We start from the raw sequence: 27,528 nt of genomic DNA, 5'->3' as shown, positions 1-27,528 counted from the left end.
GTAGTGGGAACCTGGGGTTCCTCAGGGGGAGGCCCCGTTCAAGGTGGGTGAGCTCCTGTTGGTGTGGAGGGTGGCAGGCCAGGCCAGCCATTGGCCAGGAGTGAGGGAGCAGGGATGAGACTCTGTGCGGTGCTGCAAACTCTCAGCACCTCGGACAAGAACAATCCCTGCACTGGCCTTCCACTCAGACCCTGCCCCAGTCTCTCCGCAGGGACCCAGGACCACCATCTCCTGCTTTCTCTGGGCCCTCCCAGCAGGACGCGTATCCCAGATTCTCCTGTTCCTGAGCTTGGCCTCCCTCCAGGCTCCCTGTAGCCTCTTACTGTAGAACATTCTTGGTTAGCTCACATCCCCCCACCTCACGGCTAAGTCCCTCTTCCCACCCCTGAGAGTTTGCAGAGAACATGCCCTTGGACCAGTCCTGAGTTTCACGGCTGCTTCTACCAGGAACTGCCTTCTGGGAGCTGGGAGCAGCATCCGTTGCTCCTTGGACCTTCCATTCCAGTGTGGCCTCTGACGTCCTCCTGAGCCCTCCCACCCCAGAGCACCAGGAACACAGCCAGGCCATTGCTTCGCTCTCATGTGCATTTATTGAGTGCCAACAGAATGCGTGGTACTATGCTCAGGGTTCAGAGCCACATTCTAGTCAAAAGGAGACCAGAGCTAGTACAGAGAACGTGTCATAGCTGCTTAACATCTGTAAGGGATGGGGAAGGGGAAGAACTAATCACAAAACAAACTCCTATTCGAAAGCAACAGAATCTCCTCTGAGAGTAATATATATTCTACGCACACACACGCACGCACGCGCGCGCGCACACACACACACACACCCTGAATGAACACAGAAACACACCCACGTGGTTGTATATGCATGCATATACAGGTGTCGTGGGCAGAGAAGCTAATGGATCTGCTGGAGGCGCGCACGCGCACGCACGCACACCACCGCACAGACGGGTAATCTGGCTTATGCTATCAAAGACACTATGTCTCCAGGTTCTAGTGAAGCGATCTGTCCTAGATGCCTGCAGCATGCAAAACTGGAAGTTCCGGAGAGCCACAGTTAAGGAGGACAATGGGTATACGTGTGTACTTTTCCCTCCTCGGCGCCCCAGCCACCACACTGGAGGCTGCTCTGTGTCGGCGACAACAAAACCTCTGTGAAGGGCTCCCAGAGCAGAGCTGAGGAGCGGGAGGCTCTCTGTCCAGTGGCAGGGCCCACGGGAGCCCTGGTGAGTTCACCAATCTTCAAGGCAGAATTTAAAACTCTGGTTTTCGAGTGTATAGTCCTGCAAACGGTATTCCTTGTGACGGAGCCGCAGATCGAGGGCAGAGTTTCTCTTCTTGCTCGCTCTCTGCAGCGTCCCACGTGTGCTAACGCATTTTGTAGTCATTAGATACAGATGTTTCACACAGCTGTCCCTTAAAATCCAAATCTACCGTGAAATCGAGGTCTCGCTGCAAAGGAGGGGCAGAGCGGCCCGGCATTAGTGTGGTAGCGAGGCAAGCGCCACCCGCTCTCGCAGGCAGGGGGATGGGGGCGACCGTGTTTCTAAGGTTTTCTAGCTAAGGGGTTCCCACGAACAGCCCTCGGGAGTCTATTCTGGTGTCTCATTATCCTCACAGGAAGTTCTTTGATTTCAAACCTAAACCCTTCCTGTTATAATATAGAAATGTTCCCTCTGATTTCATCTTGAGAAAAAACAGAGTGGGGTGGTTGAGTCTTCTGTGGCACAACCCTCAAAGCGTTCTCTAGACTCTTTCCACACATACTCTCGCACGGCAGTTACTCAAAAAGAATCACACGCTCCCCGATCCACCAGGCCCACTGAAGAAATGTGAACCAAACATCTTTCAGGCCACCAGAAACTGTTATTTCCTGGCTTGGCCTGTTCTAAATGAGCTGAAACCCATGGCAACAGCCTCCATGCACAAAGCCCCTCAGAGGAAGAACTGGCAGCTGTCCTCAAGGCTGAGAGTCCAGAGCAGGGCCTAGAGAAAAATCTGTTGTCCTTAAGGGACCACAGCTGGAGGCCTTCAATGAGGTCTAGTCAGATCCACACCAGCTTCCGACTGTCCCTCCCCCAGTACCTTGCCCGGTTGTGGGTAAGGCACTTGGGTACCTGGATGAGGGATTCCTGGGAGCTGCGGGGAGCCAGCTCCCTGGGTCCCTTCCTCTCTCTGATCCTGGCCCAAACAGAGTCTGCCTCAGCACTCACCACATTTTTGGCATTTGGCTTCATGGATATGGTCCCATAGATTTCTTCCCCCCTCCGGACAGTGAGGTAATCTTCCAAGTAGAAGACAGTCTGCTTCCAGTGGGTGTAGGGGGCATCAGGAGCTGAGGGGAGAAGAACAGGGGTGGTGGGAAGGAAGAGTCAGAGAAGAAATCTCCAGAAGGACTGAGGCTGACACCCTGCCTAGAAGTTGCCGGTCTTCTTCTGGGATTCACTGAACCAATTGCCAGCACTCTTGCAGGGTCAGTGCCCAGCCCCTATAGCCTTCCTCCAAGGCCCAGAAATCCTCACTCAGCCCCAGTGCTCCTCCTTCCATCAAATTCCCATCTCCTCAGGGCTACTGATCTTCACGGGGGATCAGAAGAGAAAGACGCTGGTATCACAAGTTCATTCCAAGGGGTGGGATGAATACCCTCTCACCGACTAAACTCATTAATACAAATGAAACTCAAAATGCTACTGTTTTTAATTAGTTCAACTGGGGGAAGACTTTCAGACAGTGTAAGGGGGAGATGTGTAGAGTAGGCCATCCTGGCTCCCCTTCAATGACATCATGTATGCAAGTTCCATAGCTAAACCAGTGTTCCACTGACACCCCAACCTACACAAAGCTTTCCCTGCCACTTCTCTGGCCCTAAAACCAAACTTAGTACCCTTGGCCCAAGCCTGCTGTGGGGTTTCAGCGGTGTCCTCCTAACTGAACCAAAAAGAAATGAGGATGGGGCACCTGGGTGGCTCAGTCGGTTAAGCACCCAGCACTTGATTGCAGCTCAGGTCATGATCTCAGGGTCATGAGATCAAGCCCCACATCAGGCTCCGCACTCAGCAGGGAGTCTGCTTGAGATTCTCTCCCTCCTTCTCCCTCTACCCCTACCCCCTCAAATAAATAAATAAATCTTTAAAAAAAGAAATGAGGGAGAATTTTCATCCCACAGTCCCCCCACTGGTCCTCAGCTAACTCGTCCTGAATGACCCAAAGCCACAATGATGCCGGCGCCTCCCCTGTATTTGCCATTAAATCCCATCCAGCCTCTCTTGACACATTACTCAATCTACAGCCAAATGAGGGGTCCTGCTTATGGGCCATCTTCCTCAGCACCAAGTGTCTTTGGCAGATTCTCCCCTCCCTGTTCAGCAGGCTCTCTCTTCCTCATCTGTCAGGGTCACCTCCTCTGGGAAACCTTGCTTGATGGCGCACCCTGAGCTTAGGCTATGACGGTGCCTATCACACTGTGGCTTTAATGCCTTTGTTTTTTTTTTTCAGCTATTTGCTTTCTCCATAAGACTACAATTTCCATGAGGACAGGTGCCATGCCAGGCTTGTTTACTGTGACATCCTTGGTGCCTATCACCACACTTGCTAGATCTATAAGTACTGAATATATGAGCAATGGCAAAAACGCAGATAGTAGACACTTCGTTATGCTTCAAGGTACCCATAAATGTTTAAATACATTGGAGGCTTTGAAAACTGTAGATAGTAGAAGAACCCACTATAGTAAGTTCCTCTTGCCCCTTTAGGATCTTACCTTCCTCCACCTGGATTTAGGACTCCTTAATACTGATTTTCTCTTTGCTTAGGACCAGAGCTAAAGATGAGAAGACTTGGGAGACTATAATAAGTGCCTTTCAAATACTTCAAAAGCTGTCATATGGAAAGACTTATATGTGGCCTTATATATGGTGTTGGAGGTAGAACAAAGGCTAGTCACTTGAAATTACTAGAAGGCAAATTTCTAATTCATCAGGAAAAATGAGGGCTGTTCTGCAATCATCTGAACTACCTCACGTCCAGCCTCCAGGTTTTCCTACAACAACCAGTAATGGGATTTATCATGCGCTGAGTCAGAACAGGTCACCTACAAGATCTTATAAACCCCAAGCTCTGTTTAAATGGTGGTGAAGAGTCTTTCTTTGCCCTTTGCAAAATGAACTGGCTTGATCAAATGTCAGTGGTTTAGTTAAAGACTTGTGTAGCCTTCCAATGTGTGCCTTTGGGAAATCAATGCGAACTCAAGGCCATGGAGGGGAAAAGCAGCCTGATCACTTGGACAGACTCAAAGAAGGATCATGAATGTGCAGTCTGTGCCTCTCAGATCCTAGATCCCCAAACATCTCCAGGCTTCATGGCCTCTAAGACATACCGCTGTCTACGGACAAAGTCCACCTGTCCCAGCACCTTCCCTGACAACTACATCTAAATAAATTGTCAAAAGATAGTCCCTGGTGTGTGTGGAGAATGGCAGTGTATGACTGACAGCACTCTCGCCCCCACTTCCTCCTACACCAGCTCAGACAGGTGTCTCTCCTGTTCTTGAAGACCTTCATGCAAGGAGATTCAAGCAGCTTCCTTCTGTCACCTAATCAGATGCCGTAGGAGGGTCCCAGAGATTTCACTGGCTCAGAGTTGGCAGCCATCAAGCCTAGGTGTATCTGATGGTTGTCCAAAATATGTCAGCCTTGGGTTGGAGAAAAGTGGTTTTTTTCCTCTTGACATCAACATCAAAAGTTTGAGAACCTCCCCAAACATTTCATTTCTGTAATGGTTCCATTATCCATGGACTAATTATCTAAACCAGCTTTCACAATACTAATTCTCCATTGAGGTGTCCAGGAGAAGCTGATTAAAATTCACATGTCTTGACTGTACTCCTAGAGACTTGAATTCAGTCATTCTGGGGGACATGAAGGGGGCAGACTTGCCAGGACTTAAAGATCTCCCCCCCCAGGTGTTGTAGATACACAGCATGGCTGAAATCACTGTGCAAACCCACTCTATTGCATCTAATAACATCTCCAGATGGGCAAGAGTGGAAAATACATTTAATTAGGCAACAACAGGCCCAGTTTCCCACCTCCACGTTGCCATGTTTTGCACTATGATCCTGGGGCTAATTTTTCATATCTGCGGAATGTGGGGTGTGATATTTATCTCCCCAGGTACTTTGAGGATTAGATGGGATGACAAGGGGGAAAGGGTATACTAAGGGTGACCAAATCTCCTGCTGTGCCCAAGACAGCTCCAGGTTACTTATCTTCTGGCATAACTATGAGTAGCTCTCCCTTTCACTATCAGAAGTGTCCTTAATTGAAAGATAAATTATATGGTCACCCTATGACACATTAGGCCAATGTTAGGGTATTGCTAAGCCATTATAATATAATAAGCCATTATAATATAATTCCCATTTCATCATTATGGGAAGTGGTATATATCATTATATTTATCCATAGTCTATGGTTCTGACCTGCAAAGATGTGCTGCCTCATTCTAGTGGTCTAGAATGTCCTGGGGAAGCATCCAGAAAGGTGCTAGGTGCAAGGGTGAGCACACAACACAGGGCTGTAGATGACATCTAGAGTTCTCATCAGGGAATGTCTTTCCCTCCCTCCCCTGCCCCAACTATAACCTTCAAATTTATGTACCTGACTTTCAGTTTTCCCTGTTACAAAGGTATCTTTATACTCTTAATATCCTGACCCCACACGCTAACCTCCCCTTCCCAGTCTGTCTGGGCTCTGGATTATGGACAGATTTGTTCTATATTTTGAAATGAGTGTGACCAGTACTGCCCCCAGCATGCCTTCCTTCATTCAACAGACATCAATTCAGGATGCCTATCATGCTCCAGGTATGGTCCTAAATTTGAGAAATGGCAACCTGTACAGCCCTGCCTCCCCTTCACATCCTGCAGCCTCAGTGAGAAGACAGGTTGCTGGGTCATCCTCATGACCAAGGACAGGGATGCAGAGCTCAGGGGGCTGTGGGAATGAATGGCAAAGTCCCCTCACAAGAATCTTTTTCCTGGTGTTTTCAGAAAGGAAGTGGAATCTTGCTTCCTGTTTCACTTCCTAGTGGCTAAGTGGCCGGTAGCTTTTCTTGAAATTTAGTACTTTTACTAGCTATCAGTTTGCAATTATGCTCCCAGGGGGGTCAGAAGCTTTTTGAAGAATGAAAGACTATGCACCAAGAAGTTTCTTTGACCTAAGACAATGACTCATTTTTAACTGATGGCAAAGCAGGAAGGGGCTGCTAGGCAAGTGGGTCCAACCACATCATCTCACACATAATAAGCCCGAATCCCAGAAAGTCACTTACTCAAGGCCCATCCCCTATGTCTGGCTGCCTATGTGGCTGACTCCTGGAAAAACTAAGACTCCAACCCAGGCCTGCTCCTACTCAAGCAACTGCCCCTCCACCCACTCCAGCTGCCCCAAGGGTCTGACTTTCCATTTCCTGCTCTCACCCACTGAGGATGTGGCCAAGGCATGGGGCAGCTATGCCCGCTGGCTGGCACAGCCTGGAACCCTGGGCTCCTATGCCCATTTGCGACAGCTTCTGTCTGGAGCTGCACGGAGAAGACGCCAGAGCCATTAACAGGGATTGTTTTCAAGCCGCACACTATGTGATGTGCTTTTGAGTGGGCCCCCCAGGGCCAGCTGTGGCTGGGCTGAGACAGAAAGCTTGGCGGATAATCGACAGGATGGGAGCACACACAGCAGGCTACACTCTGCATGAAGTTCAAGAATAGCTTAGAGCAAACAATATAGTGTTCTGACATTCATGTAGATGTGATCAAACATTTTTTTAAATAGCAAGGGGATAAAGAACACAAAATTATTCGGAGTAATGTTCATCGAGAGGCAGTATGGGGGGCTGATGGGATGGGGTGGAGCATCCATTTAGTTATGTGCAAGCTCACAGAGATTAATTATGTGATGTTGAATTAATTTACTTATTAATTTTAAGTAGTATCATTATATCCATTAATAATGTATTTCTGGTTGATATTTATATTCTAATTAGTAACAGTTCATTTCTTGAAATTAACTAATGAATTTCCATTCTAATAACAATGATACATTTCTTTCCAGTTACTATTGTGTTCTAGATAATAATACTTTATTTACATTCTAGTTACTTAGTGGTGAGTTTATAGGCGTTCATTATATTAATAAATAACAAGCAAAAAGTGAACCATGCCTGACACAATGATGTCATGAGCCAGGAATTATGATTAATATAATTCTGTACATCTGAGATCCTTCAAAAGAAAAAGCAAATGTTCTTTTCTAGGTGGTCAAAGTGCAGAGGGCCTGAAAAGCCCACTGCCAAACCCACACTACCTGGAAAAAACGTTTGCCACATGTTGGAAACAAAATCCCCTGTGGACATTCCCCAGATGCCTAAGGAAGCAGCTAAACAAATTATTTCCCCTGATCTCTAACTATATGGGGATGCTGCAGCAAGAGAGACCTATGTCAGCCAGAAGGCATCGGCTTTGATGAGAAAAGAGGGCATACTGTAGTAAGGAGATGGAATTACCTTTCCAGAAGGGCATTCACAATCGTCTTGTTCAGGCAGTCGTGCAAGGGGCAGTGGTTCTCAGGCTGATTTGTGTATCACAATCACCTGGAGGGCCCCATTCCAGACTTTCTGATTCAGAAGGTCTGGGGCAAGTCTTGAGAATTTGCATTTTTAACAAGTTCCCAGGTGATGCTGATGCTGCCGGCCACAGGCCTCACTTTGAGAACCTCGGCACCAAGGCATGGGAAACAGAGGACTGTAGGTGACCTTTCAGACCTAAGTTTCTGGGGTTCTGTGCAAAGAGGAGGCAACATAACACCATAGTTGCAAAAAGACGACTGAGCTCGGACCTTGATCGAGACCCACGGTCTTTGACCCTATGTAACACAGTCCTCGTCATTTCTCTCATAGGGACTTGTGAGGAACCACAGTGGGGCTGTGACCACAGGATAGGAAGAAACTGCCCCAATGGGTTGGAGACTTGAATGCTAAGGGCAAATCCTCATCATCCCTCATGTAGCTCAGGGCTGACTTCTTTGATTCTGAACTTGGGATTAGCCAAGCCACCTTCACCTGGGGTCATCAGGAATATTGTCCCTGCCACCACAGAACCATCTCTGGACAGGGGTCCAGGAGGCTGTCTGCTTGACCTCAAGAAATGGAAATAAACTCAGGGAAGGAATAGTGAGATCAATGGGCTGAGAGCTATAGGGCCGGATCCTAGGCTTTATAAACACAGAACTTTTTCCAGAGTGCCCCTGCTACCCTTTCTCATCACCTACAGCAGGGCAGGCCACAGGGGGGTCATCAAGCTGGAGACAGTAGACGCAGGGCCAGCTGCTATGGCTCCATCCTCGGCTTCCAGTCACAGCCAGGGTCCTCAAGCAGGCTCGTGCTCAGCCCTCCCACTACTGCCATACCCCACCACTGTGAGGCTGAGTCTCACCCATCCTTCAAGGTCCCGGTGAAACCTCCCTTCTCCCTCCTGGCTATTCCTGACCACGAGGAAGACCATCTCACCTGCTGCCCCTCTAAGGAGAGTAGTAGCTGAAAATGGCCCCGACTGGGGGTCTCTGGTTTTCCCCAAGACAGGGGGCACCAGCACTGGCTTGGATGTTGGAGACCAGAAGATTGATGCCCTTCTAGGAGGGGTTAGATAAATCTCTCCACCCCTCCACAGGTAAAAGAGCATCACTGTCACCAGGGCTTCAGGAAGTGAATAATCATACCCTCAGATTCTGGTAGAACCCACTCACCCCTGCCACACGCATGCTTGCTTGCCCCCGACGACGTGCTCCCACTTCACAGGCATGATCAATATGAACATGTTCCCAAGGGCAGGACTTGGATCTTGATATACTCATTGGACAGAGATTTGTTTCAAACCTACCGTGAGCCAAGCACTTCTCTAGACACCAGCAGGGCAGAGATTCATGAGATGTGACCCCAGCCCACGGGGAGACTGAGAATTGCATAAAAAGAGTGAAAATATTGACTAAACAGTGGTACATCTGGCACTGGAATCCTGTGTAGTTGTTTCAAAGATAATGCACTAGCTACATCTGTGAGTCTGTGGAAAGCTCTCCAAGGTATGTTGTTAAATAAAGACAAGGTGGCAGAGGGCAGTGTGCTTAGTATGAGCCAACAGGTGTTTTAAAAAAGGTGTAGCTTGGATGTGGTACTGTAGTTACGTAAGATGCCACCAATGGGGGAGTTGGGTAAAGGGTTCACAGCACTCTCTGTACTATTTTTGCAATCATATGAGAAGAATTTCAAATAAAAAGCAAAAACAAAAAAAGGTATATATAGGTATGCATGTGCTTGTGTACCACTGAAATGTTTGGGAAGGATACAAAAGAAATCATATGCTTCTGAGGCACAGGGCTGGGATGCAATGGAAACAGGACTATTTTCTTGACTTTTTATACCCCTTTTTTTTTACATCACCATGACTGACTGGCATAAGCACAACATATTAGGGAGCCTCAAAAAAGACTCCTAACCTTGATCAGGAGTGAAGGAGGGCATCAGGTAATAGCTGAGGTGAGAGATAAGACCTGTGCTGGAGTTGGCCAGGTAAGGGGCGGGGATGGGGGAGGTGTTCAGGGCTGACCGTGTCCCCCGCAATTCATGAGCTGAGGCCCTAAGCCCCTGTCCCTCAGAATATGACTCTATTTGGAGATAGGGCCTTTAAAGAAGCGTTTAAAATAAGGCCTTTGGGTGGGCTCTAGTCCAGTGCGGCTGGTGTCCTTCTAGAAAGAGATTAGGGCACACACAGAGACACCAGGAGCACACACAGAGAGGAAAGGGGATATGAGGACACAGAGAGAAGGAGGCCACCTGCAAACCAAGGAGAGAGCCTCAGAGAGACAACACCTGCCAACATCTTGATCTTCCAGAACTGTGAGAAATAAATTTCTGTAGTTTAAGCCACCAGCCTGTAGTACTTTGTTATCATAGCCCCAGCAGACAAATACAGGAGGAAAGAGATGACAGGAGCCTCAGACAAAAGACCCTCCTGTCCCCGTGGCACACCTGGATGAACAAGGGTTTGGTGTGTGCAGAGACAATGGCCTAGACACTTAAGAAGCCTTTGCTAAGTTCAGGGACTGCAAGGTGCTCGGTGTGACTGGGCTGTGTGTGCAGTGAAGGGACAAAGGAGGAAGCCAAAGCAAAGGAGGGGCAGTGAGAAACGAGGTGACAGAAGAGGTCTAGGGCTGGGTCATGGAATCCCCATTTACCAGGCTAAGAAATTTGGGCTCATCTGCTGCAGGAAATGAGGCACCTCTGAAGCCAAGCGGAGAGGAGGAACACAGGGGGGCTTTGGGGGAACAGTGTCGGGAACTTAATGAAGGATGGATAAGGTGGAAGCAGCAAAGAAAGGAGGGAGACAGAGAGACAGAGTCTGTAGCCTGCTGAGAGACCCACTGAATCCTGTGGTAGGGCGAGGCAGTGAAGATAGGGAAATATTACTCCACTCTGTATCCGTACCCCTTGCGCAGAATATGCTCAGTAAATGTTCAATGAACAAATATGCCTTTGAAATGGGGCCCTCCCCCCTGCCTCTTCCTGCCCAACACACACTCTCAGCTCTGATCTTACCATGCAGACTTCCATCTACTTTCTCCTTTGGCAGCCAAAAGCATGGGGAAGTGCTGAAGAAGGCTTTTAAGATGCCGAGCAAGGGCCCCTGGCTCATGCCGTAGGTCCTGCCCCCAAGACAAGGCCAGCCCCGGTCACTTCCACAAAGCCTCAACATGGAGGGTGGGGAAGGTCTGGAGTGAGTGCCCACAAAGGCTCACCTGTGGAAAACCCCATTTTCTTGTGGCACTTGGTAAATTCAATATTAAAATAGGTGACCAGGGCGTGGATGTAGTCATTTCGCTGTATCTGCAGGCAGAAGGCAGATGTGAACGACAGCTCTTCCGTCTTCACCGTATAAATGTCCACTTCCTGTGGCCCAGAGGAAAGAGAATGCCGACACTTAGCGCCTCCACCAGGGGTCTGGGGCCTGGTCAGCAGCTTCCTTCCATGGAAGACCACCAACAGTAGACTCTCTAGGGGTGTCATTACTCTTGGGGTGGGTCCCCAGCCCACCCGCCACCCTCCCCGTGACCTCCTCCATCCTCTCTAGGGTGAGGTATGCTCAGGCAACGGTGCAAACGCATTTGAATCAGAACATGAGGAGAACAGAATTAGGAAGGTCAATCTTCTCGGGAAGGGGGCCTCCGGGGGAGAGGGATGAGAGGGGAGAGGAGGATTAATGAGACAGAGCCTCCCTGAACCTAACTGAGCAGCCTCAGAGCAGTCCAGCTCAGCATTGCTCCCTTCATCCAGTGGTTATCCAAGTGCATTCCCGGATAACAGGCATTAGCATCACCTGGGTACAAATTCTGAGTGGGTGGGGTGGGGAGGGCATCTCAGACCTATGGAATCAAAACAGCAATCTGTGCTTTATCAAGCTCTCCCAGTGATTTGGGTGAAACAGATTAGTCATTTCCCAATTTTTTGGTATTCAAGTTCCCAGCAATAGGAGACAGTAAGTATTATCTTGGGAGTGAAGACCTGAGCCCACCCGCAGTCACAGACTGAACCAAGAGAAGTTCTGCTGACCATCTACACCAAACCTGGATGAAAGAAAGAGAGAGAGGGAGAGGGAGAGAGGGAGGGAGGGAAAGAGGAGGGAGGAAGGGAGGATGGAAAGAAGGAAGAAAGGAAGGAAGGAAGAAAGGAATAGATGGAGGGAGATAGGGAGAAAGAGAGAGAGGGAGAGAGAGAGGGGGGAAGGAAGGAAGGAAGGACGGAAGGAAGGAAGGAAGGAAAGAAGGGAGGAGGGAAAGAGGGGGAGAGAAGGAGAGGAAGGAAAAAATAAAGAGAAGGAAAGAAAGAAAAGGGGGGAGAAATAAGAGGTAAGAATTTTTCAGTTCTGGTTGGGGAACGGAGAACACAAAGAACTAATAATTCTAACAATTTCTGTTGGGAAGTGGCTGAAAATCAATGTTGCGTGGGGAACAGGTATAATGAAAGACAGTTTGCAATGTGCTGTTCTTTTCTGTGTGAAGGATGCTGACCTGCTGTTTGTTGGCTCCGAAGAGACGGGCAAACCTTCCAAGAGCCCTAGAGGAATCCAGACAGCTTTCAGTGAGGTTTAAGGAAGCTTCCCATTGTCGGGGTTGTGTAGCAAGGACCTCTGTCCTGAAGACTTTGTAAGAGCCAGACAGATATCTGTGTGCCTGGACTGGTTCCAAGGGGCTCTCCTGAGACCCGGATGATGGAATATTTTGGGGATAATTAGGAGAGGGGTCTGAGGGTGGGGAAACCAGGGAAGACACAGAATGATGTAAAAGAAATGGCTTTTATCTCTACATATTTCTAGAATAAATAAAGGAAAAGCAGATGCAAAGCATCCCCAGGAATTTGAAAGAGAAGTCCTGCTTCCAGGGGGGTGGACAGAGAAAGAGGTTTGGTCAAGGAGGCAAGTCAGATCAGAGCCCTGTTGTGGTCTGTGGTGTGTAGCCATCGTATCCTCTGGGGGAAGCTGAAGCTCTGATTATAGGTTGGGAAGAGGGTGGGATTGCAGATTTAGGGAAATGGGGAGTCCCTTGGTGATGTCACCCCAAATGCAAGTTTTGCTGTGCTTCTAGAACCAAGGATGGGGAATAAGAATCTGTGGAATGCGAAGCTGTGGGTCAGGCGTGCAGAATTTGGTGGGATTAGAAAGCCATCAATGCAAGAGCCCCTTTGGTAGCATCCATGGATGTGGCCATCCGGTGCTTGTGTGGACACTTTCATGGATGATGCCTTCACGAGCTGCCGGGCAGCGATTCCATTTCCTGACATCTCCAATGGACAGGTCCCTCTTCAAAACAAGTGAGGAGAGTACACACCCATCTCCGTAACTTCCACCCATGGAATAAGCCAAATGCCTATTCTAGCTCACATGGGCCCCCTAAACCTTTTCTTCTCCAACATAAACCATGTCTGTTTTTTCATTCACTTCTCATAAGTCATGATTTCTGACTCCGTCACCCTCCTTGTTTGGGACATACTTCTAGCAGCCTCTGATCTCAAAGAACACACTGCTGTCTCAGACAGCACTCGGTTGGCAAAGCCCCCTCCCCCTACCGCATCCTGCTTATGCTCCTTTTTCCTTTTGTCCTGGGAACTGAGTGTATGAGTGTAGGGTTCTCCATTATATGTCTTCCTGATAAGTTTGGGCCATGGCTCCTTTTTAAAGCCAGCACCTGTCAGCCTTCATGACATTCGTTAGCCCTCCAGCCACATGCTGCCCATGGTTCTTTCCAGCTCCACACTCAGGACAACACATGGTTAACTGTATTTTTGTTAACAGCATCAGCACAGTCCACCAGGCTCACGGTGCTTACACTGACTGACTACCATCTCCTTCTTAGCCAGGGCCAGGCAGCCAGGCTCCAGGCTCTTTCCAAGATCCTTGTTATCTTTTTCTCTCCATCCCTCTGCTTCCAGCTTCACCTGGTCTTTCCACCGTACTTCTGGCTCATTTCAGCAGCCTGTCCCCGCCCCCATCGGACTGGAGCTCAGGTCAGAGGCTGCCCGGTATGGTTCTGTGTACCCTCACGGTGTAACCTAGCACCTGAGAGTCCTCAGTCTTCTCCTTCCCGGCCTCCCTGCTCGACACTGTTCCTTCCCTCAGCCCCAGGCTTCTTCTCCAAACCAACCCACTAATCCCTCAGTCCATTCAGACAGTACTGCTCTTTGAATCCGAAACCTTCCGTGACTCTGTGTGGCTTACCTAAACATCATGGACCTCTTGGCCTGACCGCAGACAGTGAGCCCCAGGAAGTAAGCCCGAGGACACATCTGGACCTGGCTCCTTTCTCCGGTCACCCCCTCACTTCTTCACGACATGCAGAGCACGCATGCAGGCACACACCGTCCACCTGGATCAGAGGTCCCTCCTCCATAGGGTCCTGCTCTCAGACGTGCATCAGCCACTGTCAGCTATCGACTTGCCTCTTAGCTGACAGTTCTCACTAGGCCCTACTGACACTTACATCTTAATTGGGGCCTCTGAAGGACCACAGGCTTTGGGACAGAAGTGATGAAGCCATACATTAAAATGGTGACAACGGAGGGGCACCTGGCTGGCTCAGTCCACGGAACATGTGACTCTTGATCTCAGGGTTGTGAATTCGAGCCCCACATTGGGCGTAGAGCTCAATAAAATAAAATAAAACAAATGAAATAAAATAAAATAAAATGGTGACAATGGAGGCAGTTGGTCTTTAGGAATGGGGGCCGGGCCATCTGTGAAAGTGGCCAGCTGTGACTGGGCTTTGGAGACACAGAGGCCCTCAGGGCTCAGGTCCACCCTCCTGTCAGACCCAAAGCCTACAGAGCCAAACCCGTTACCTTGGTTCCCTAGAGCCCAATGCCCTGTGCTGGAAGGTTTCTGTCTTCCTGCTGTAGCAGCATCTCTGACACCACAGGGAGTCCCCCTGCTTCGACCTCACACAACCCCCATGACGCGGAGGGCTCTGGAGGCATCAATTACTCAGAAGAGCCCCCGTTATCCCCACCGCTAAATAATGTTACAAATGGATGCCTCGGAGCAGAAGTATGGTCAAAACAGAGTCTTAATTATAATAAAGTGTCACACTCTGCAACATTAATAGAGATGAAAGTAGCAATTAAGCGTGTGAAGAAGGGCAGTGTTTTCCCAACAGGCTTGGCAAAACGTTGCTTAGCGCATCAACGAGCAAGCTGATGGAGGGGCTCTCCTGGTTGCAGAAGCACGCACAGACAGCCCTTACCCTTCTCGGAGAAGAGAGGAAGAAGGATTGCGGGGCACGGGGAGGGGGCAGGACTTCAGCCCCGAGGAGTTTACAGGACTGCATGGTGCGTGCCCTTCTGCACCCCCTTCCCTGAGTTCGGTTGCTTTGCCCCTGGCTGCACTCAGGTGTAACCAAGGGCCTTGCTGGGAAAGGGAGGAAGAAAGGTGGGAGGCCAGAGTGGCCTTGTGAGGGGAGAAGCAGGCCAGTCCACCACGCGACCATTGGCACGCAGTAGACCAATGGAAGCACAGTGGCCACACCCACCGTCAAAGGTGGAAAGCGACTTGGGGTCCCAGCACACTGAAGGAGTTATACCTCCAAGCTGAGGCCATGACACACAGGAGCCTAATGGTTACATACAGCTGTCACATGTCATTTGGGCAAATTCAGTTGCACCAGTTTGGGGGTATACTTTCCTGCTTCTTGTTTGGGGCAGGGAGAGGGAGAGGCTTCAGGGACAAAGGGGCCAGTACAAAAAAAGCAAAAAGGACACATTTGCTTGCAATGAATCCTGCCTGGACTTGGAACGAGCCAAGTTAAGAAGTAACGAGAACCCCATCAATGGAGAGCCCAAGACTTAGACTCCCAGCCACCCCTCTTAGGCAGGATGTTACAAGAAGGAGGCAGCATCTGAGAAGACTCATCTGTATGAGGCTCAGCTAGTTTTGTTTGCCCTTGGAGGTCCCTTCTAAATGCCACGGTGACGCTACCGACCAAGAGTTGTGTTTGTTCTTAGGAATACTGTGCCCGGGAACAAAGGACAGTTGTGAGCCTGGCAAAGTAGCGGTTTAGAACTTCAGAAACCTCTCCTCATCCATCAGTGACCCTGGACTCTTCCCCTTTATCCACTGAAAATGCTGCCGGTCTCCAGCCCAATACTCCCTGCAAAAAGTGACATGTACAGGACCAGCATGACCGAGTGGGCAAGTATGTTTTAGCAAGATCGGGGATGGGTGGGCCAATGAATACTTGCAGAATGAACCCAGATTTTTAAATTAAAAGGTTAGCTTCAACCATATGAAAGTGATGTCTTTCTAGATTTAAAAAAAAACAAATTTCAGTAGTTTAGATGGTTCAACATGATATATTAGCATCTATAAATGCAAATTCTTAGGAAAGGGCTGGAAAGATCAATCCAACATGTGAACAGTATCACCCCCAGGAAAAGTGTGGGGTTGAAAGGGAGGGGAGGTCAAGGGGAGATTTGTTTTCACTCTATCAAATTTGATACGTTTGAATATTTAATAATAAGAATACACTAAGGATCGGTGTGCCGAGGTTGCTGACCAGCTGTTCTTTATTTACACTGAAGAAAATCTTGTCAGGAAAGCTGTTAGAGCATGTACAAGCAAGACCACTCAGGAAGGGGGTTGAGCAGCTCTGTCTGGCCAGATCAGATTTGTGCTTGGAGGTGGGAGTATAATGCCGACTACACAGCAGATAGAGGTATTGGATTGCTTCCCTAAGAGGGCCATCCACCTCTAAATGAGGAGCTTCCCCAAACCTGAGCATACCCTCCTGCCTCTCCACTGATGCCCCCACCCCCAGATCCTTCCCCTTGCACCACTGAAGGATGCGAGCTGACTGCCTCCCCTCAGCTGTGCCACCGTGGAATCCAGTGGCTCTCTCTGTGGCTCTGCTTCACGTGAGCATCTTCTTTTGACTGGGGATCACCTTCGAGTGCCAGAGGCTCTGGCCAAGGTGGCCTTGCTTCGCCAGGCTGGGGCTACACAGGAGCTGAGTAGTGCCTTTATGCCAGGCCCACAGCTTTCCAGGGTGGCACAGCTGGGTTGCCAGCATGCTTGAGCCCAAGCAGAATGAGTCTTCAGACCTTTATTAAACAGGCATTGGTCACCACTTGCTTTGGATCCACGATGTCCACCAGGGGCTCCTTCATGGCAACATCCCGGATACAGGTCATGTCAAAGCCATAGACATTCTCCCACCCTGTGAAAACAGAGTGAGACATGAAGACCAGCAGCAGGACCCCTGGAAGTCTTCCTAGCCCTCCTGAGTGGTAGAGCACAGCATGCCCAAGAGGGGGACGCAATCAGAGTAGAAGAATTGCTCACCTGGGTGGAGAGCTTTGTAGAATGTACAGATCACACTTGATGGTTAGGGAAACTAAAGCTCAGAGAGGCTGAGAAACTTCTCTAAGGTCACACAGCTAGAATTCCACAGGGTCAAAACTAGAATCCAGATTGCCTGACTCTTCCTGTATCTACTTTCCTGTCCCTTTCTCCAAGCCAGCAGAGTCTCCTACAAACTTTTATCTGGCACCCACATCTCAATTTTGGTGCCTTTGCTCAAGCCATCCTGCACATTTAAAAGACCCATCTCTCCCCCTTCTCCTGTCCCCACCCACTGAATCTTTAACAAAGCAGGGAGAAACATGGGCTCTTAAAATGATATAGACTAGTTTGAATTCCAGCACCACCACTTACTGGCCAGGCCCTTATGCTAATTCCCTAACTTCTTTGAACCTCCGTTTTTCTCAACTGCAAAATGAGGGGGGAGGGTGGGTCCCTGACAGTCTTTGCCTTTCTCACATGCCATGATGCACTAAGAATCCATCCCATAAGAAATATCTCCCAGGTGGTGTACAACCTCCCCAGTGGTGCTCATTGGCCCCTGTGGCTGCTCATAAGATGCTTTGAGAGGGAGAAAGATGTAGGGGGCAAGTTTGGTGAGCAAATGAATGCACAACTGATGGCCCAAGACCATCCTTAAATGTAACAATCATTGCTACCATTCATTGACCACCTAGCTCAAGCCAGACTCTTCATTTAATCTATCCAGCATCCTCCAGGGGGTACTTCTATTGACAGTCAAGGAAACAGGCTAGGAGAAGTTGACATCTGGCCCACACACAATATCTGGGCCAAGATCACACATCAGGGAGATGGTGAAGATAGGGCTCACTCCAGCTTGTCCCCTGATCCTTCAGCTGCACTGACCCAGTTGTGACAGCAACCAGGAATGCAATTTCCTCTCCCAGTACTGCAGAGGGTGTGGCCTAAGCAGAGGCTTTAGTTACTGAGCTGCTGAATCTCATTTGTCTGTTTATGCAGACGGATCTAGAAATGCATCAAAGGAGAGATGCTTCTCTCTAAAATCTTATGGGATTAAATTTCCTTTTAAAATGTGCATCAAATAAATGGTACCTTCGGGAACTATGTTTCTGTATGTTTAGGATCAGGGGTGTGTGAGGATGAAGGTGGGAACAGTCAGTGAAAGCTGTGCTTCTTTGACTCCTTTCTAAGGCACACAAAGACCTTCCTCCGGGAGAAGAGGCAGAGAAAATAATCATCTCCCAGAGGGTGAGCACTTGTGAAATTCTGGCTTGAGGATAAGAGGCCAGTCATATCCATTAAATCACATGAGATTGGTGCCAAATTCCCAGCTGAAACCTACGTTTGGAGAAGGAAGCTGTTCGGTTGACAATGGGATGTGCTTTAGAAGAGACCCCCTTCTAGAGTCTGGAAGTCCCCAGATAAAACATATACACTAAACACACTGCCTTCATTTAAAAATCTTTCCTTAAGACACCTGCTGCCACGTTCCTGCTCCTTCCCTCTCTCAACCTTGCCTTAAGTTGAGGTTCAGGGCAAGTGTCGGGCAAAAAACCAAGAGTCTATGTGCGTGATAGTTAAAGGCCTGGGCTTTGGATTTCAGCTCTGGGCTCTGCTATTTATTTGCTGTGTAATCTTAGCAAAAATTTAGCTCTCAAAGAGTTGGTCTCTTCTTTAAAATGGAGATGATGATAACCACAGCTACTCTATTGGGTTGTCATGAAGGTTAAATGTGATAATATATGTAGAGTGTGTAAGGGGATGCCTGGCACATAGAGCAGCTGATACATAGTGGTTGTTATCATTATGTGATTTGAGCTCTGGCTTTGTCACCACCTGGGCTATGTGACCATGGACAGATCAATCCTCTTCTCTGGGCTTGCTTGGAAAGTGAGGAGTTTGGTTCAGTGGTTCTGTGCTCCAGAATCATCTGGGACACTTTTAAAAATACAAATGCCTGGGCTCAAATCAGACCTGTTGAATCAGAATCTCCAGATTTGGGATGCAAGAAGCTGGAATTTTACAAATCTTTGTAAAATTTGTAGGTAAGGGCACCTAGGTGACTCAGTGAACCAACTGACTCTTGATTTCGGCTCAGGTTATGATCTCAGGGTTGTGAGATCAGCCCTGCATTGGGCTCCACACTCAGCAGGGAGTCTGCTTGAGATTCTCTGTCTCCCTCCCCCTCTGCCCCTCCCCCACCATGTGCATTTGCTCTCTCTCTCTCTCTCAAAAAAAAAAAAGTCCCTATAGTCAAGAAATGGTGAGCTTAATGTCTCATGCTTTTGTGAAATATTTTCTAACCATTCCCAACCAAGGGACTACTTCTTCCATATCCTCAGCACCTATAGCCCAGCATCTAGTGCAATACAAGCACACAGATAATGCTTTTTTAATTGAAATTCATTCCCAAATATTCAATATTCTACACTGCTTTGCAAAGCCCAGTATTTTAGTTACCTTTTCAGAGGTTAATTCATGTTTTTCTCCCCAGCAGACTACCCTGCCTTCAGTTATTCAGGAAAAAGGTCAACCAGGACATTAAATTTGTTTTCTCTTTTTTCTGCTACCATTTATTTCCCACTAGCTCCTTTAGCATAAGTGGAGCAGGGATGGGAGACAACACTAATCAAGGAGATTAATTTTTTGTTGCAACTCTGTCTTATTTATTGACTGAGTGAATATGGGGTGAGGGCCATTGGCTACCAGGAAATATTGTTATTAATTTTCTTATTTAAATTTAAATAATAACATCAGCAGGACCTGTGAACTTTTGTTTATAGACTAAAAAACAAACTGTCAGAAAGGACTGCACTGTGGCACGATGAATGTAACTAAAGCAACAGCCAAGCCCCAACCTATCATTATGACAGAGTAGATTGACTCAAATCCCCACTTTAACAGCCTGGCAGAGGAAAAGGCATACTCTTTTCTGGGCATAACTATAGTGCATCTGTCTCTACTGTTCTTTTACTGACATTGCCCAGCATTAAGAAAAAATTACAAGATGAATGAAAAAGGAAGAAAAAATGACCTATCATCAGAAGGAAATACAGTCAATAGAACCAGACTTGGAGACAGCCCAGATGTTGGAATTATTCAAGAGACTTTAAAGTACCTATAATAAGTCAGTTAAAGAATCCAATGGAAAAACATGCATGAACAGATGGAGAATTTCACTGGTGAGATGGAAACTATAAAAATGAGCCAATGGAAATGCTAGAAATGAAAATCACAATATCAGGGGTGAAGAATTCTTTCAATGTGCTTATTAAAAGAATGCATACATCAGCGAAAGTAATGAATAACTTCAAAATAGGTCAGTAAAAATTATCCAAACTTAAATACAGAGAGGAAAAATACAGGAGATCCATGGGACAATATCAAACAGTATCTAATATATGTGTAATTGAAGTCCTTGAAGGAGAAGAGAAAGAGAATCAGGCAGGAAAAAATATTTGTAGAGATAACAGCTGGAAGTTTTACTGAAGCAATGAAATCATCCCATAGATCCAAGAATGCTGTTGAACCCCAAGCAGTATAAATACAAAGGAAAACACACGTGGATACATCCGAGTGAACCTGATGAATATCAAAATAAAGAGAAAATCTCAAAAGCAGTTGCAGAAAAAGAAATATGAAGGACTGGGGAGCCAAATTTACATTTCACTGGAGAAAGCCAGAGCTACATCCTCCTGGCCCCCCAGTTTCAGGTTCTCCACTAGGGCAGAGGGAACTAACTGAACGTGTTAAAGGGAAACAGAGCAAGTGCCACCAGGTGTTACTTACAGTTTCTCCTCTAGGCAGAAGGGAAGGTGTTTACAATAGTTTCAGACATTTTAGTCTCTCAGGCACAGAGGAAACTCCTTGTATAAAACAGGAGAGAGGGGCACCTGGGTGGCTAAGTCGGAGTGTCTGCCTTTGGCTCAGCTCATGATCCCAGGGTCCTGGGATCAAGTCCCACATTGGGCTCCTTGCTCATCAGGGAGTCTTCTTCTCCATCTCCCTCTGCCCCTCCCCTGCTTCTGCTCTCTCTCTCGCTCACACACACACTCTCTCTCTCAAATAAATAAATACAACCTCTTTAGAAAAAAAATAAAATAGGAGAGAGCCAGAGAATAGAACTCTGGATGTTGGGGATGAAGATGGGAAAGAACTGCATGGAGAGCAACTGAGTCCTCCAAGAGGTCCTGCCTTTGCACCCCCTCCCTTGGGCTGCAGGCACCGCTGACTCCACAGGAGGCCTTTTCATCTTCTCATGAGCCAGGAAGCTGGTGCCCATACCTCTGACTCTCAGCAGGTTGGAGATTCATGTATTGGGTCAGATTCGTGTATTGGATAAGAAATCAAATAGAACACCTACCACGGTTCCTTACAGTTTTAAGATTCTATAAGTCTCCTCCATAGTAGAAATTTTAAAAAGTGATTGCTTCTCTCTCTCGGCGTTAAACACTATGCCTTGCACATTCCTCTGCTGCTTATTTTTACTTCTTCGTTTGTTCTTCGTTCATCTTCTCAACAAAGTATATATTATGAGCCTAGTACATGCCAATCATTTGCCTCTTTTTTTGTGTGTGTTCTCTAGTAGTTGGTGAGCAAAATGAGGGCGACTTCTGTGTTTTACTCATTCTTGTGTTTCCATGTTGCATGTGGTTGAGAAAGGAAAGGAGAGAAGAAGGGAGAGAGGAAGGAAGGAGGGGAGGGAGGGGAGGGAAGGGAGGGAGAAAAGGGAGGAGAGGGGAGGGTAGGGTGGGGTCGCAGAAGGGAGGAGAGGGACAGGGAGGAAGCCTTTTTGTAACAATTTACTTTATCAAAGGGTCTGGGCTTGTCTCCTTCTCCTTCCCTACTTTAAGATTTTTCTTTTTTAGCCAGTTCTTGAACCAACTGAAATTTGCTTACAATTGTTCCCTTAGCAACCAGCAACCCTTATGCTTTACTTTTGATTTAGAACTCAGAGTAACCAAAATCTGTTTATTTGAAACAGATTTCTAAATGAGCTTGCTTCCTTTACTAAAACAAAAACAGATCATTAAAAATTTTTAAATGGAAAACTTCACAGTTTTTTAAATAAATTTTAAATGTATGTTTGATTTTTATTTTTTGGGTCTGGGGTTTTTTGGGGGTTTTTTGGATAGAATATTCCAGAGCAAACATTTCACAAGAAAAGAGGATTTGAATTATTTAAAGCTGATTTAAATATTTTTTTTTCTTTTCCCAGAACCTATGAAAATTGCAGTGGGCAGTGTAAGATTAAATCACATGATCTCCGGTCCTGAACCAGCACTCCAGGAGCAGCAACCGCCTTCCTGCTCCTCCCGGAAGTCCATGCAGTCCTGTCCAGCTCCAGCAGGCTCACTACAATGTGCGTCCGCCCCAGGTTCCCAAACACAATCCAGGGAAAGGAGGAGGGAAGAGTATGTTGGCTTTTAGGAAATGAGGAAGGCCCTTAAAGAGCTGTGCCTGGGGTCAGGGCTCAATAAATATTTACCCATTAAGAATGAAGAAAGCACCTGAAGATCGTCCTCAAAACACTACTCGGTATAGTTACACAGCAAGAATTCCAAAAGCAGCATTATAATGCACCTCCAGGGCAAAATAGGTCCTATTTATGCACGTATTTGATCAAGGTTCACTGTTGTGTTGTTTCTGCAATCTACCGTGAGAGCACATCTGTCCTAGATTCTGAGCCACTGGAGGCCAACAAGCTTGGCGGTCAGGCTCGCTTCCCAGAGCTACAAACAGAAAGGGGCTTCGTGACATGTTCAGAGCCTAGGTCCAGTCTGGTGCCATGTACCTCCAAGAACTGTCACATCCTTTGAAATACATCATCTCACCTAACCCTCATGGCTAGTGTATGGGATTGGCGATATTATCTGTGAGGCCAAAGGGGTTAGGTAATTCGCTCCCAGTCATCCAGGTAGGATTTGAACCCAGGGCTGGCAGATTTTCAAATGTGATCATCTAACATAGGTTACTCTCCCTCTCATTGCTCATCAAACGTTAGAAATCACACCAGATTGGCTAGAGGCAGAGGGCACAGGGCTTCAAATAACTTTTTTTGTCTTCAAATAACATCTCTGTCTTCTCCTGAACCTGACTCTGAACTTTTTGCTTTGATGTTATATTTCCAGAAGAGTGTGAACACACACACAAATGTACCCACTCTGTAGTGCTGTCCAGCTCGGGTGTCATTAATGGCACCAGCAATAATTATATGGCTATTGTGTGAATCCATGGAGCAACAACTAGTCACACTATCGAGTCTCAGCCTCTCAGGGCAGAAGGCGTTGATCATGTGTTCAGTTGATCATGTGCTCAGAACCCTTCCACGGTAATCTTGCCGAGGAGGGTTTGACCACTGCAGGGGCAGGAACCCCAAGTCTGCTGACTCCATTGCACTGTGTGGAGTTCCTGCGTCATGCTTTGGGGGTTGGATTGTGCGTGTGCTTGCCTGTGTGAGGGGCTCTTTGCTCCTTTGTTGTGTTTTCTTCTGCTTGAGGAGACATGGCTGTTTCTAAGTGACGAAAACACATTTGAAATAAACTTGAAGACCTAGCTTGTGTCATTGAGAAATGCTATCCTCTAAATTAAAAAGAACAAAGCATCCTTTGCGGATCAGAAAAAACACTGGAGAGGGTTTTTGTTTGGTTGTTTTTTTTTTTCTCTAAAAGAGCAAATTTTCAGCTGATAAAGCAGTATGAATATAGGTTTGGATATGAATCCCCGACACACACATGTACACACCTGCACATATATGCACATGCAAAGTCTCCATCTCTCCCCGCACCCACTGCCGTCCAGTACCCCAAAAGAACCTCAAAGAAGAATATATATTTTACTTAATGTGAAGAGGAGTCACTTTCCTTTTGCTAAATTCAAGTAGCATGAAGGCAGGATTCAGAATGGTCGAGCTGGCTAGCGATCTGTCATTTCTGACCCCTGTGGTGGACTTTTGGGATAACCGAACTTCCACAGGCTCCTAGCCCCCCGGCCTGCTGTTCTCTACAAAAATCGGCTTTTGCTGCTTCAGCTAATTTTTCATTCACATTGCATTCATTCTCTCACCCCAGGATATGTGTCTTAAATCAACTGCATTGCTTATTTTCTCTGTAGACCTCCCACTCTTGGGACCAGGGGAAAAACACTTAAAGAGAAGAATTCAGAATAAGTCACAGGTAAACTCCTCCATAGGCATAGCAGCTGTATTCATGAGGCTGGTTGCTCATCTCAGGGTCACTGTAGTACCTCCCACCCCAAATGTGAGAAAGAAAAAAAAAGCCCCACAAAAACTTCAAAGGTGACTTACAGTGGATTTTGAAGTCCTTGTATTGTCTGTCTTCAATTGCTACCACGTACAAAGCTGCCCGGTCTGGAAACATAAGCCCTCCAGGTTTCTGTTGATGAATTGTGGGGAAATGGGTCTCGTAATCTATTCACCTGACAAAGACATCACATTTTGAACTGCACATAGAGTCACCAGACAGGCACCCCCTTGCCAGCATTTCTCATTCAGCACTGTCACCTTGGCCAGGGTTAGGGTTTGGATGGCAATGCTCAATTTTTATTTGGGAGCGGGGATAATTTGAGGGACCTAGGTGGAGATCAAAGAACAAACAAACTGGGGCAAAGGTAAGTTCAGTGAGGAGCAGTGAAAGGTGTTATGACCCTTTAGCCTGGACAAGCCAGATTAAGAAGCGTGCTGGGCTCTCTGGCAGCAAAACAAGTCCTAAGTACCTGTTGACCAGAATAGCCTTTTGTCTTGACAACAGAGAACGGGTGTTCATTATAACCAAAGAAGCCAAGGTTAGACCTACAGAACAATGTGGCAGACATGTTGGACCTGGGTACCATCATTCTGTCCCCTGAAGCAGATCTGGTTTAAGGAGAGGGGTCTGGAGGAGGTGACCTTTTAGCCCAAGCCCTTTCTGGAGTCCTCATGTTCTTCCTAGACTGTCGGCCAGGGGTACAGCAGCAGGACAGCCAGCAGACCAACAAGGGGACAGCATGCAGGACACTTACCAGCCACTTGTCCCTGGCAAAGATCACCGTGTTGAGCATTGACTCATAGAACAGACAGTAGCCCATCCACTCGCTGATGATGATGTCTACCTTCTCCACAGGCAGCTCCACCTCTTCCACTTTACCCTTAAATATGGTGATGACTGGAAAATAGGAACCCCACGGCCACACTTTGCAGGGACCCTAGCCTGGAACCATGAGCACCCCACATCAGGGCCAGACCTACAGGTTTTAGCCATGTTCTGATTCTGCTTTTAGGATTCAACACACCTCACCCTTCACCAAGCTAGTTATACAAAGAGAACTGCAAACTACTTGCATGCTTTCTCCCTAAAACGTACTGGGCTGTGACTATGTCTTGGCCCTGGGCCAAGCCTGTGATATGCACCGTATCATGTGATCTTCCCAGCAACTCCATTAAGTAAGCACACTATTATCATTCTCATTTAGAAGTGAGGCTTAAAGGGGTTGAATGGTGGGTGTGGAAGTAGAAACCAGGTATAAAATGCTGTGACTCTAACACTCAGATCATAGTCCCCATCCCATTTTAGACCACCATGATGGTTCAGATCCAAACGGCAAGGGTGTTCACATCCAGAGCTCAACTCCCAGTGGGTTCATGAGGAAGGCAACTTGGTGTCTTGACAAGATCATGGGCTCTGTAGTCAGGGGTTTATGTCCTGATCTCATTATTAACTATATGACTTTGCACAGGTTACTTGACCTAACTGAACCCCGATTCCCCAGAAAACAACCAAGGAAAGTAGTATCTACTTAGTGGGTAGTTGAACTGGAATGATGAAATAGCAAATGTTAAGTGTCAGGCTCATAGCCAGGGCTCAAGAGAAGGTAGACATCATCTGACATTTCCCCTTTTACTGACCAGCTGATGGAGAGGTGAAGGGGAAAAGGCTGGAACCACTCTCCTGCTCTTAGTGACCTCTGCTTGTGAGTCACTTCCTAGACCTTCCTATCCCTCCATGGCAGGAGAAACTTCTTAGTTGCGTTTTTGATCGTTTGACATAGTCATACACATAATTTTGGAGTCTCTTTTTGCATTAGTTGCTTTAAAGATCATAGCAAACACTATCTTAGATGCTGCTATGAAATTGACAGGGTGATCTATTGGTTGGCTGATTCCATCTGAACATTTCCTCTGAAAGGATACACATATTCACGCTCTGAAATTCTCTTTCTGCACCATCTTCTGAAAAATCACACCATGCCTGAGCTTTGCTGGGAAAATTGAACAATAGCTTGTATTCAGGAGTGAAAAAAAAACAAAACAAAACACTTGTACACACAAAGAGAACACATCTGTGCTGAATCTGAGCTTCATGAAAATGAATTTGGATTAGAGGCTCCTGGATGACAAAGGGCACACAGGTCACTGGTTTTGTTTCACGTCCTCACATTAGATAATGCAGGTGATGAAGTGCCCATTAGAAGCCTCTAATGATGATTTGCTCTCCAATACCTGTTGTTTAATCAAGTCTTAATCAGATAAGTCCTCTTTCATAAGCAGTCAGACACTTCGCAGATGCACATTGGTCCTGACCAGTCCAGAGTGAGGCCCAGGCTTGTGTGGCCTTCCTGTACTACTCATGAGCCCTGCCCCTAAGTGGTAAGAGCGGGAAGGCCTAGTCTTCTCCAAAAGGTTCGGAAGGGGTGGGAGGAGTAGGTGTCAAAGCTCTGCTTCTCTGTGTTGGGGCTCCACAAATGCAAGCAAGAGCAGGGTCCGGGATGAACCAAGAGGATACACAAGGGGACAAAGTAAGGGCTTTTTGAAAATGCAAAGAGAGTGCCTTATTTCTCATTCTAAAGTAGAGCTGACAAATACATGCCTGACCCACCTGCCTCATTATTTGAGTGCAAAGTCTGGTTTGTCTTACTTTTGCAAATCTTTGTTGTTGTTGAAGAGTAACTGACATATCATATTATATTCATTTCATGTGCACAACACAGTGATTTGACATTGTATACATACATTGCAAACTGATCACCACGATAAGTCTAGTTACCATCCGTCACCATACAAAGTTGATACAAATTATTGACCATATTCCTCATGCGGCGCATTACATCCCCATGACTTATTTATTTTAGAGCTGGAAGTTTGTACCTCTTAATCCCCCTCACCCGTTCCCCACCACCCCTACCCCACCTCTGGCAACAAGCAATCTGTTCTCTGTGTCTCTGAGTCTGGGTTTGGTTTGGTTTGGTTTTGCAGATTCCACTTCTTGGTGAAATCATGCAGTATTTATCTTTCTCTGTCTGACTTCTTTCACTTATTGCGATGCCCTCAAGGCGGCTTCCCTTTCTTCTGTCTTTGCATATTTCTTGAAGGCTCTTCCCTAATGTCTGCATGTGTATATGGGCTTAGGTCTGCTCCATCTCCTACATTAGATCATGACCTCCACATGGCTCAGGAAGATGCCTTCTCTTGCCCGTGGTGCCCCACAGCCTCTACTCTGTGTGCCTAGTGCATGGTTCACCGGGCATGATTCTATAGATAGGACTCCAGTAGGACTGCAAGAAGTAGAGATGGACAAGAACTTATAGTCTACTCTGAC

At 47.2% G+C, this 27,528-nt stretch overlaps 1 protein-coding gene across 3 annotated transcripts in view; it reads right to left on the bottom strand.

Moving 5' to 3' along the window:
- Positions 1 to 583: 583 nt before the first annotated feature.
- Positions 584 to 27,528, bottom strand: part of PRMT8 (protein arginine methyltransferase 8) — a 91,436-nt gene continuing 64,491 nt past the window's right edge. For 2 of the 3 annotated variants that reach the window (XM_002914115.4, XM_034645566.1), the window contains 6 exons: positions 24,956 to 25,098; positions 24,243 to 24,330; positions 16,696 to 16,811; positions 10,851 to 11,001; positions 2,223 to 2,344; positions 584 to 1,461 (listed from right to left, as the gene is read on the bottom strand). In XM_002914115.4, coding sequence (XP_002914161.1) covers positions 1,378 to 1,461; positions 2,223 to 2,344; positions 10,851 to 11,001; positions 16,696 to 16,811; positions 24,243 to 24,330; positions 24,956 to 25,098 — 704 coding nt within the window. In that variant the 3' untranslated portion in view covers positions 584 to 1,377. The remainder of the gene's footprint in view (positions 1,462 to 2,222; positions 2,345 to 10,850; positions 11,002 to 16,695; positions 16,812 to 24,242; positions 24,331 to 24,955; positions 25,099 to 27,528) is intronic. The other variant, XM_019793691.2, reaches the window with a different exon arrangement.

The sequence above is a fragment of the Ailuropoda melanoleuca genome, chromosome 16, assembly GCF_002007445.2.
Source record: "Ailuropoda melanoleuca isolate Jingjing chromosome 16, ASM200744v2, whole genome shotgun sequence".
Taxonomy (NCBI): Eukaryota; Metazoa; Chordata; class Mammalia; order Carnivora; family Ursidae; genus Ailuropoda; species Ailuropoda melanoleuca.
Note: the sequence above shows the minus strand (reverse complement) of the source record. Positions and strands in the feature narration are given on the sequence as shown.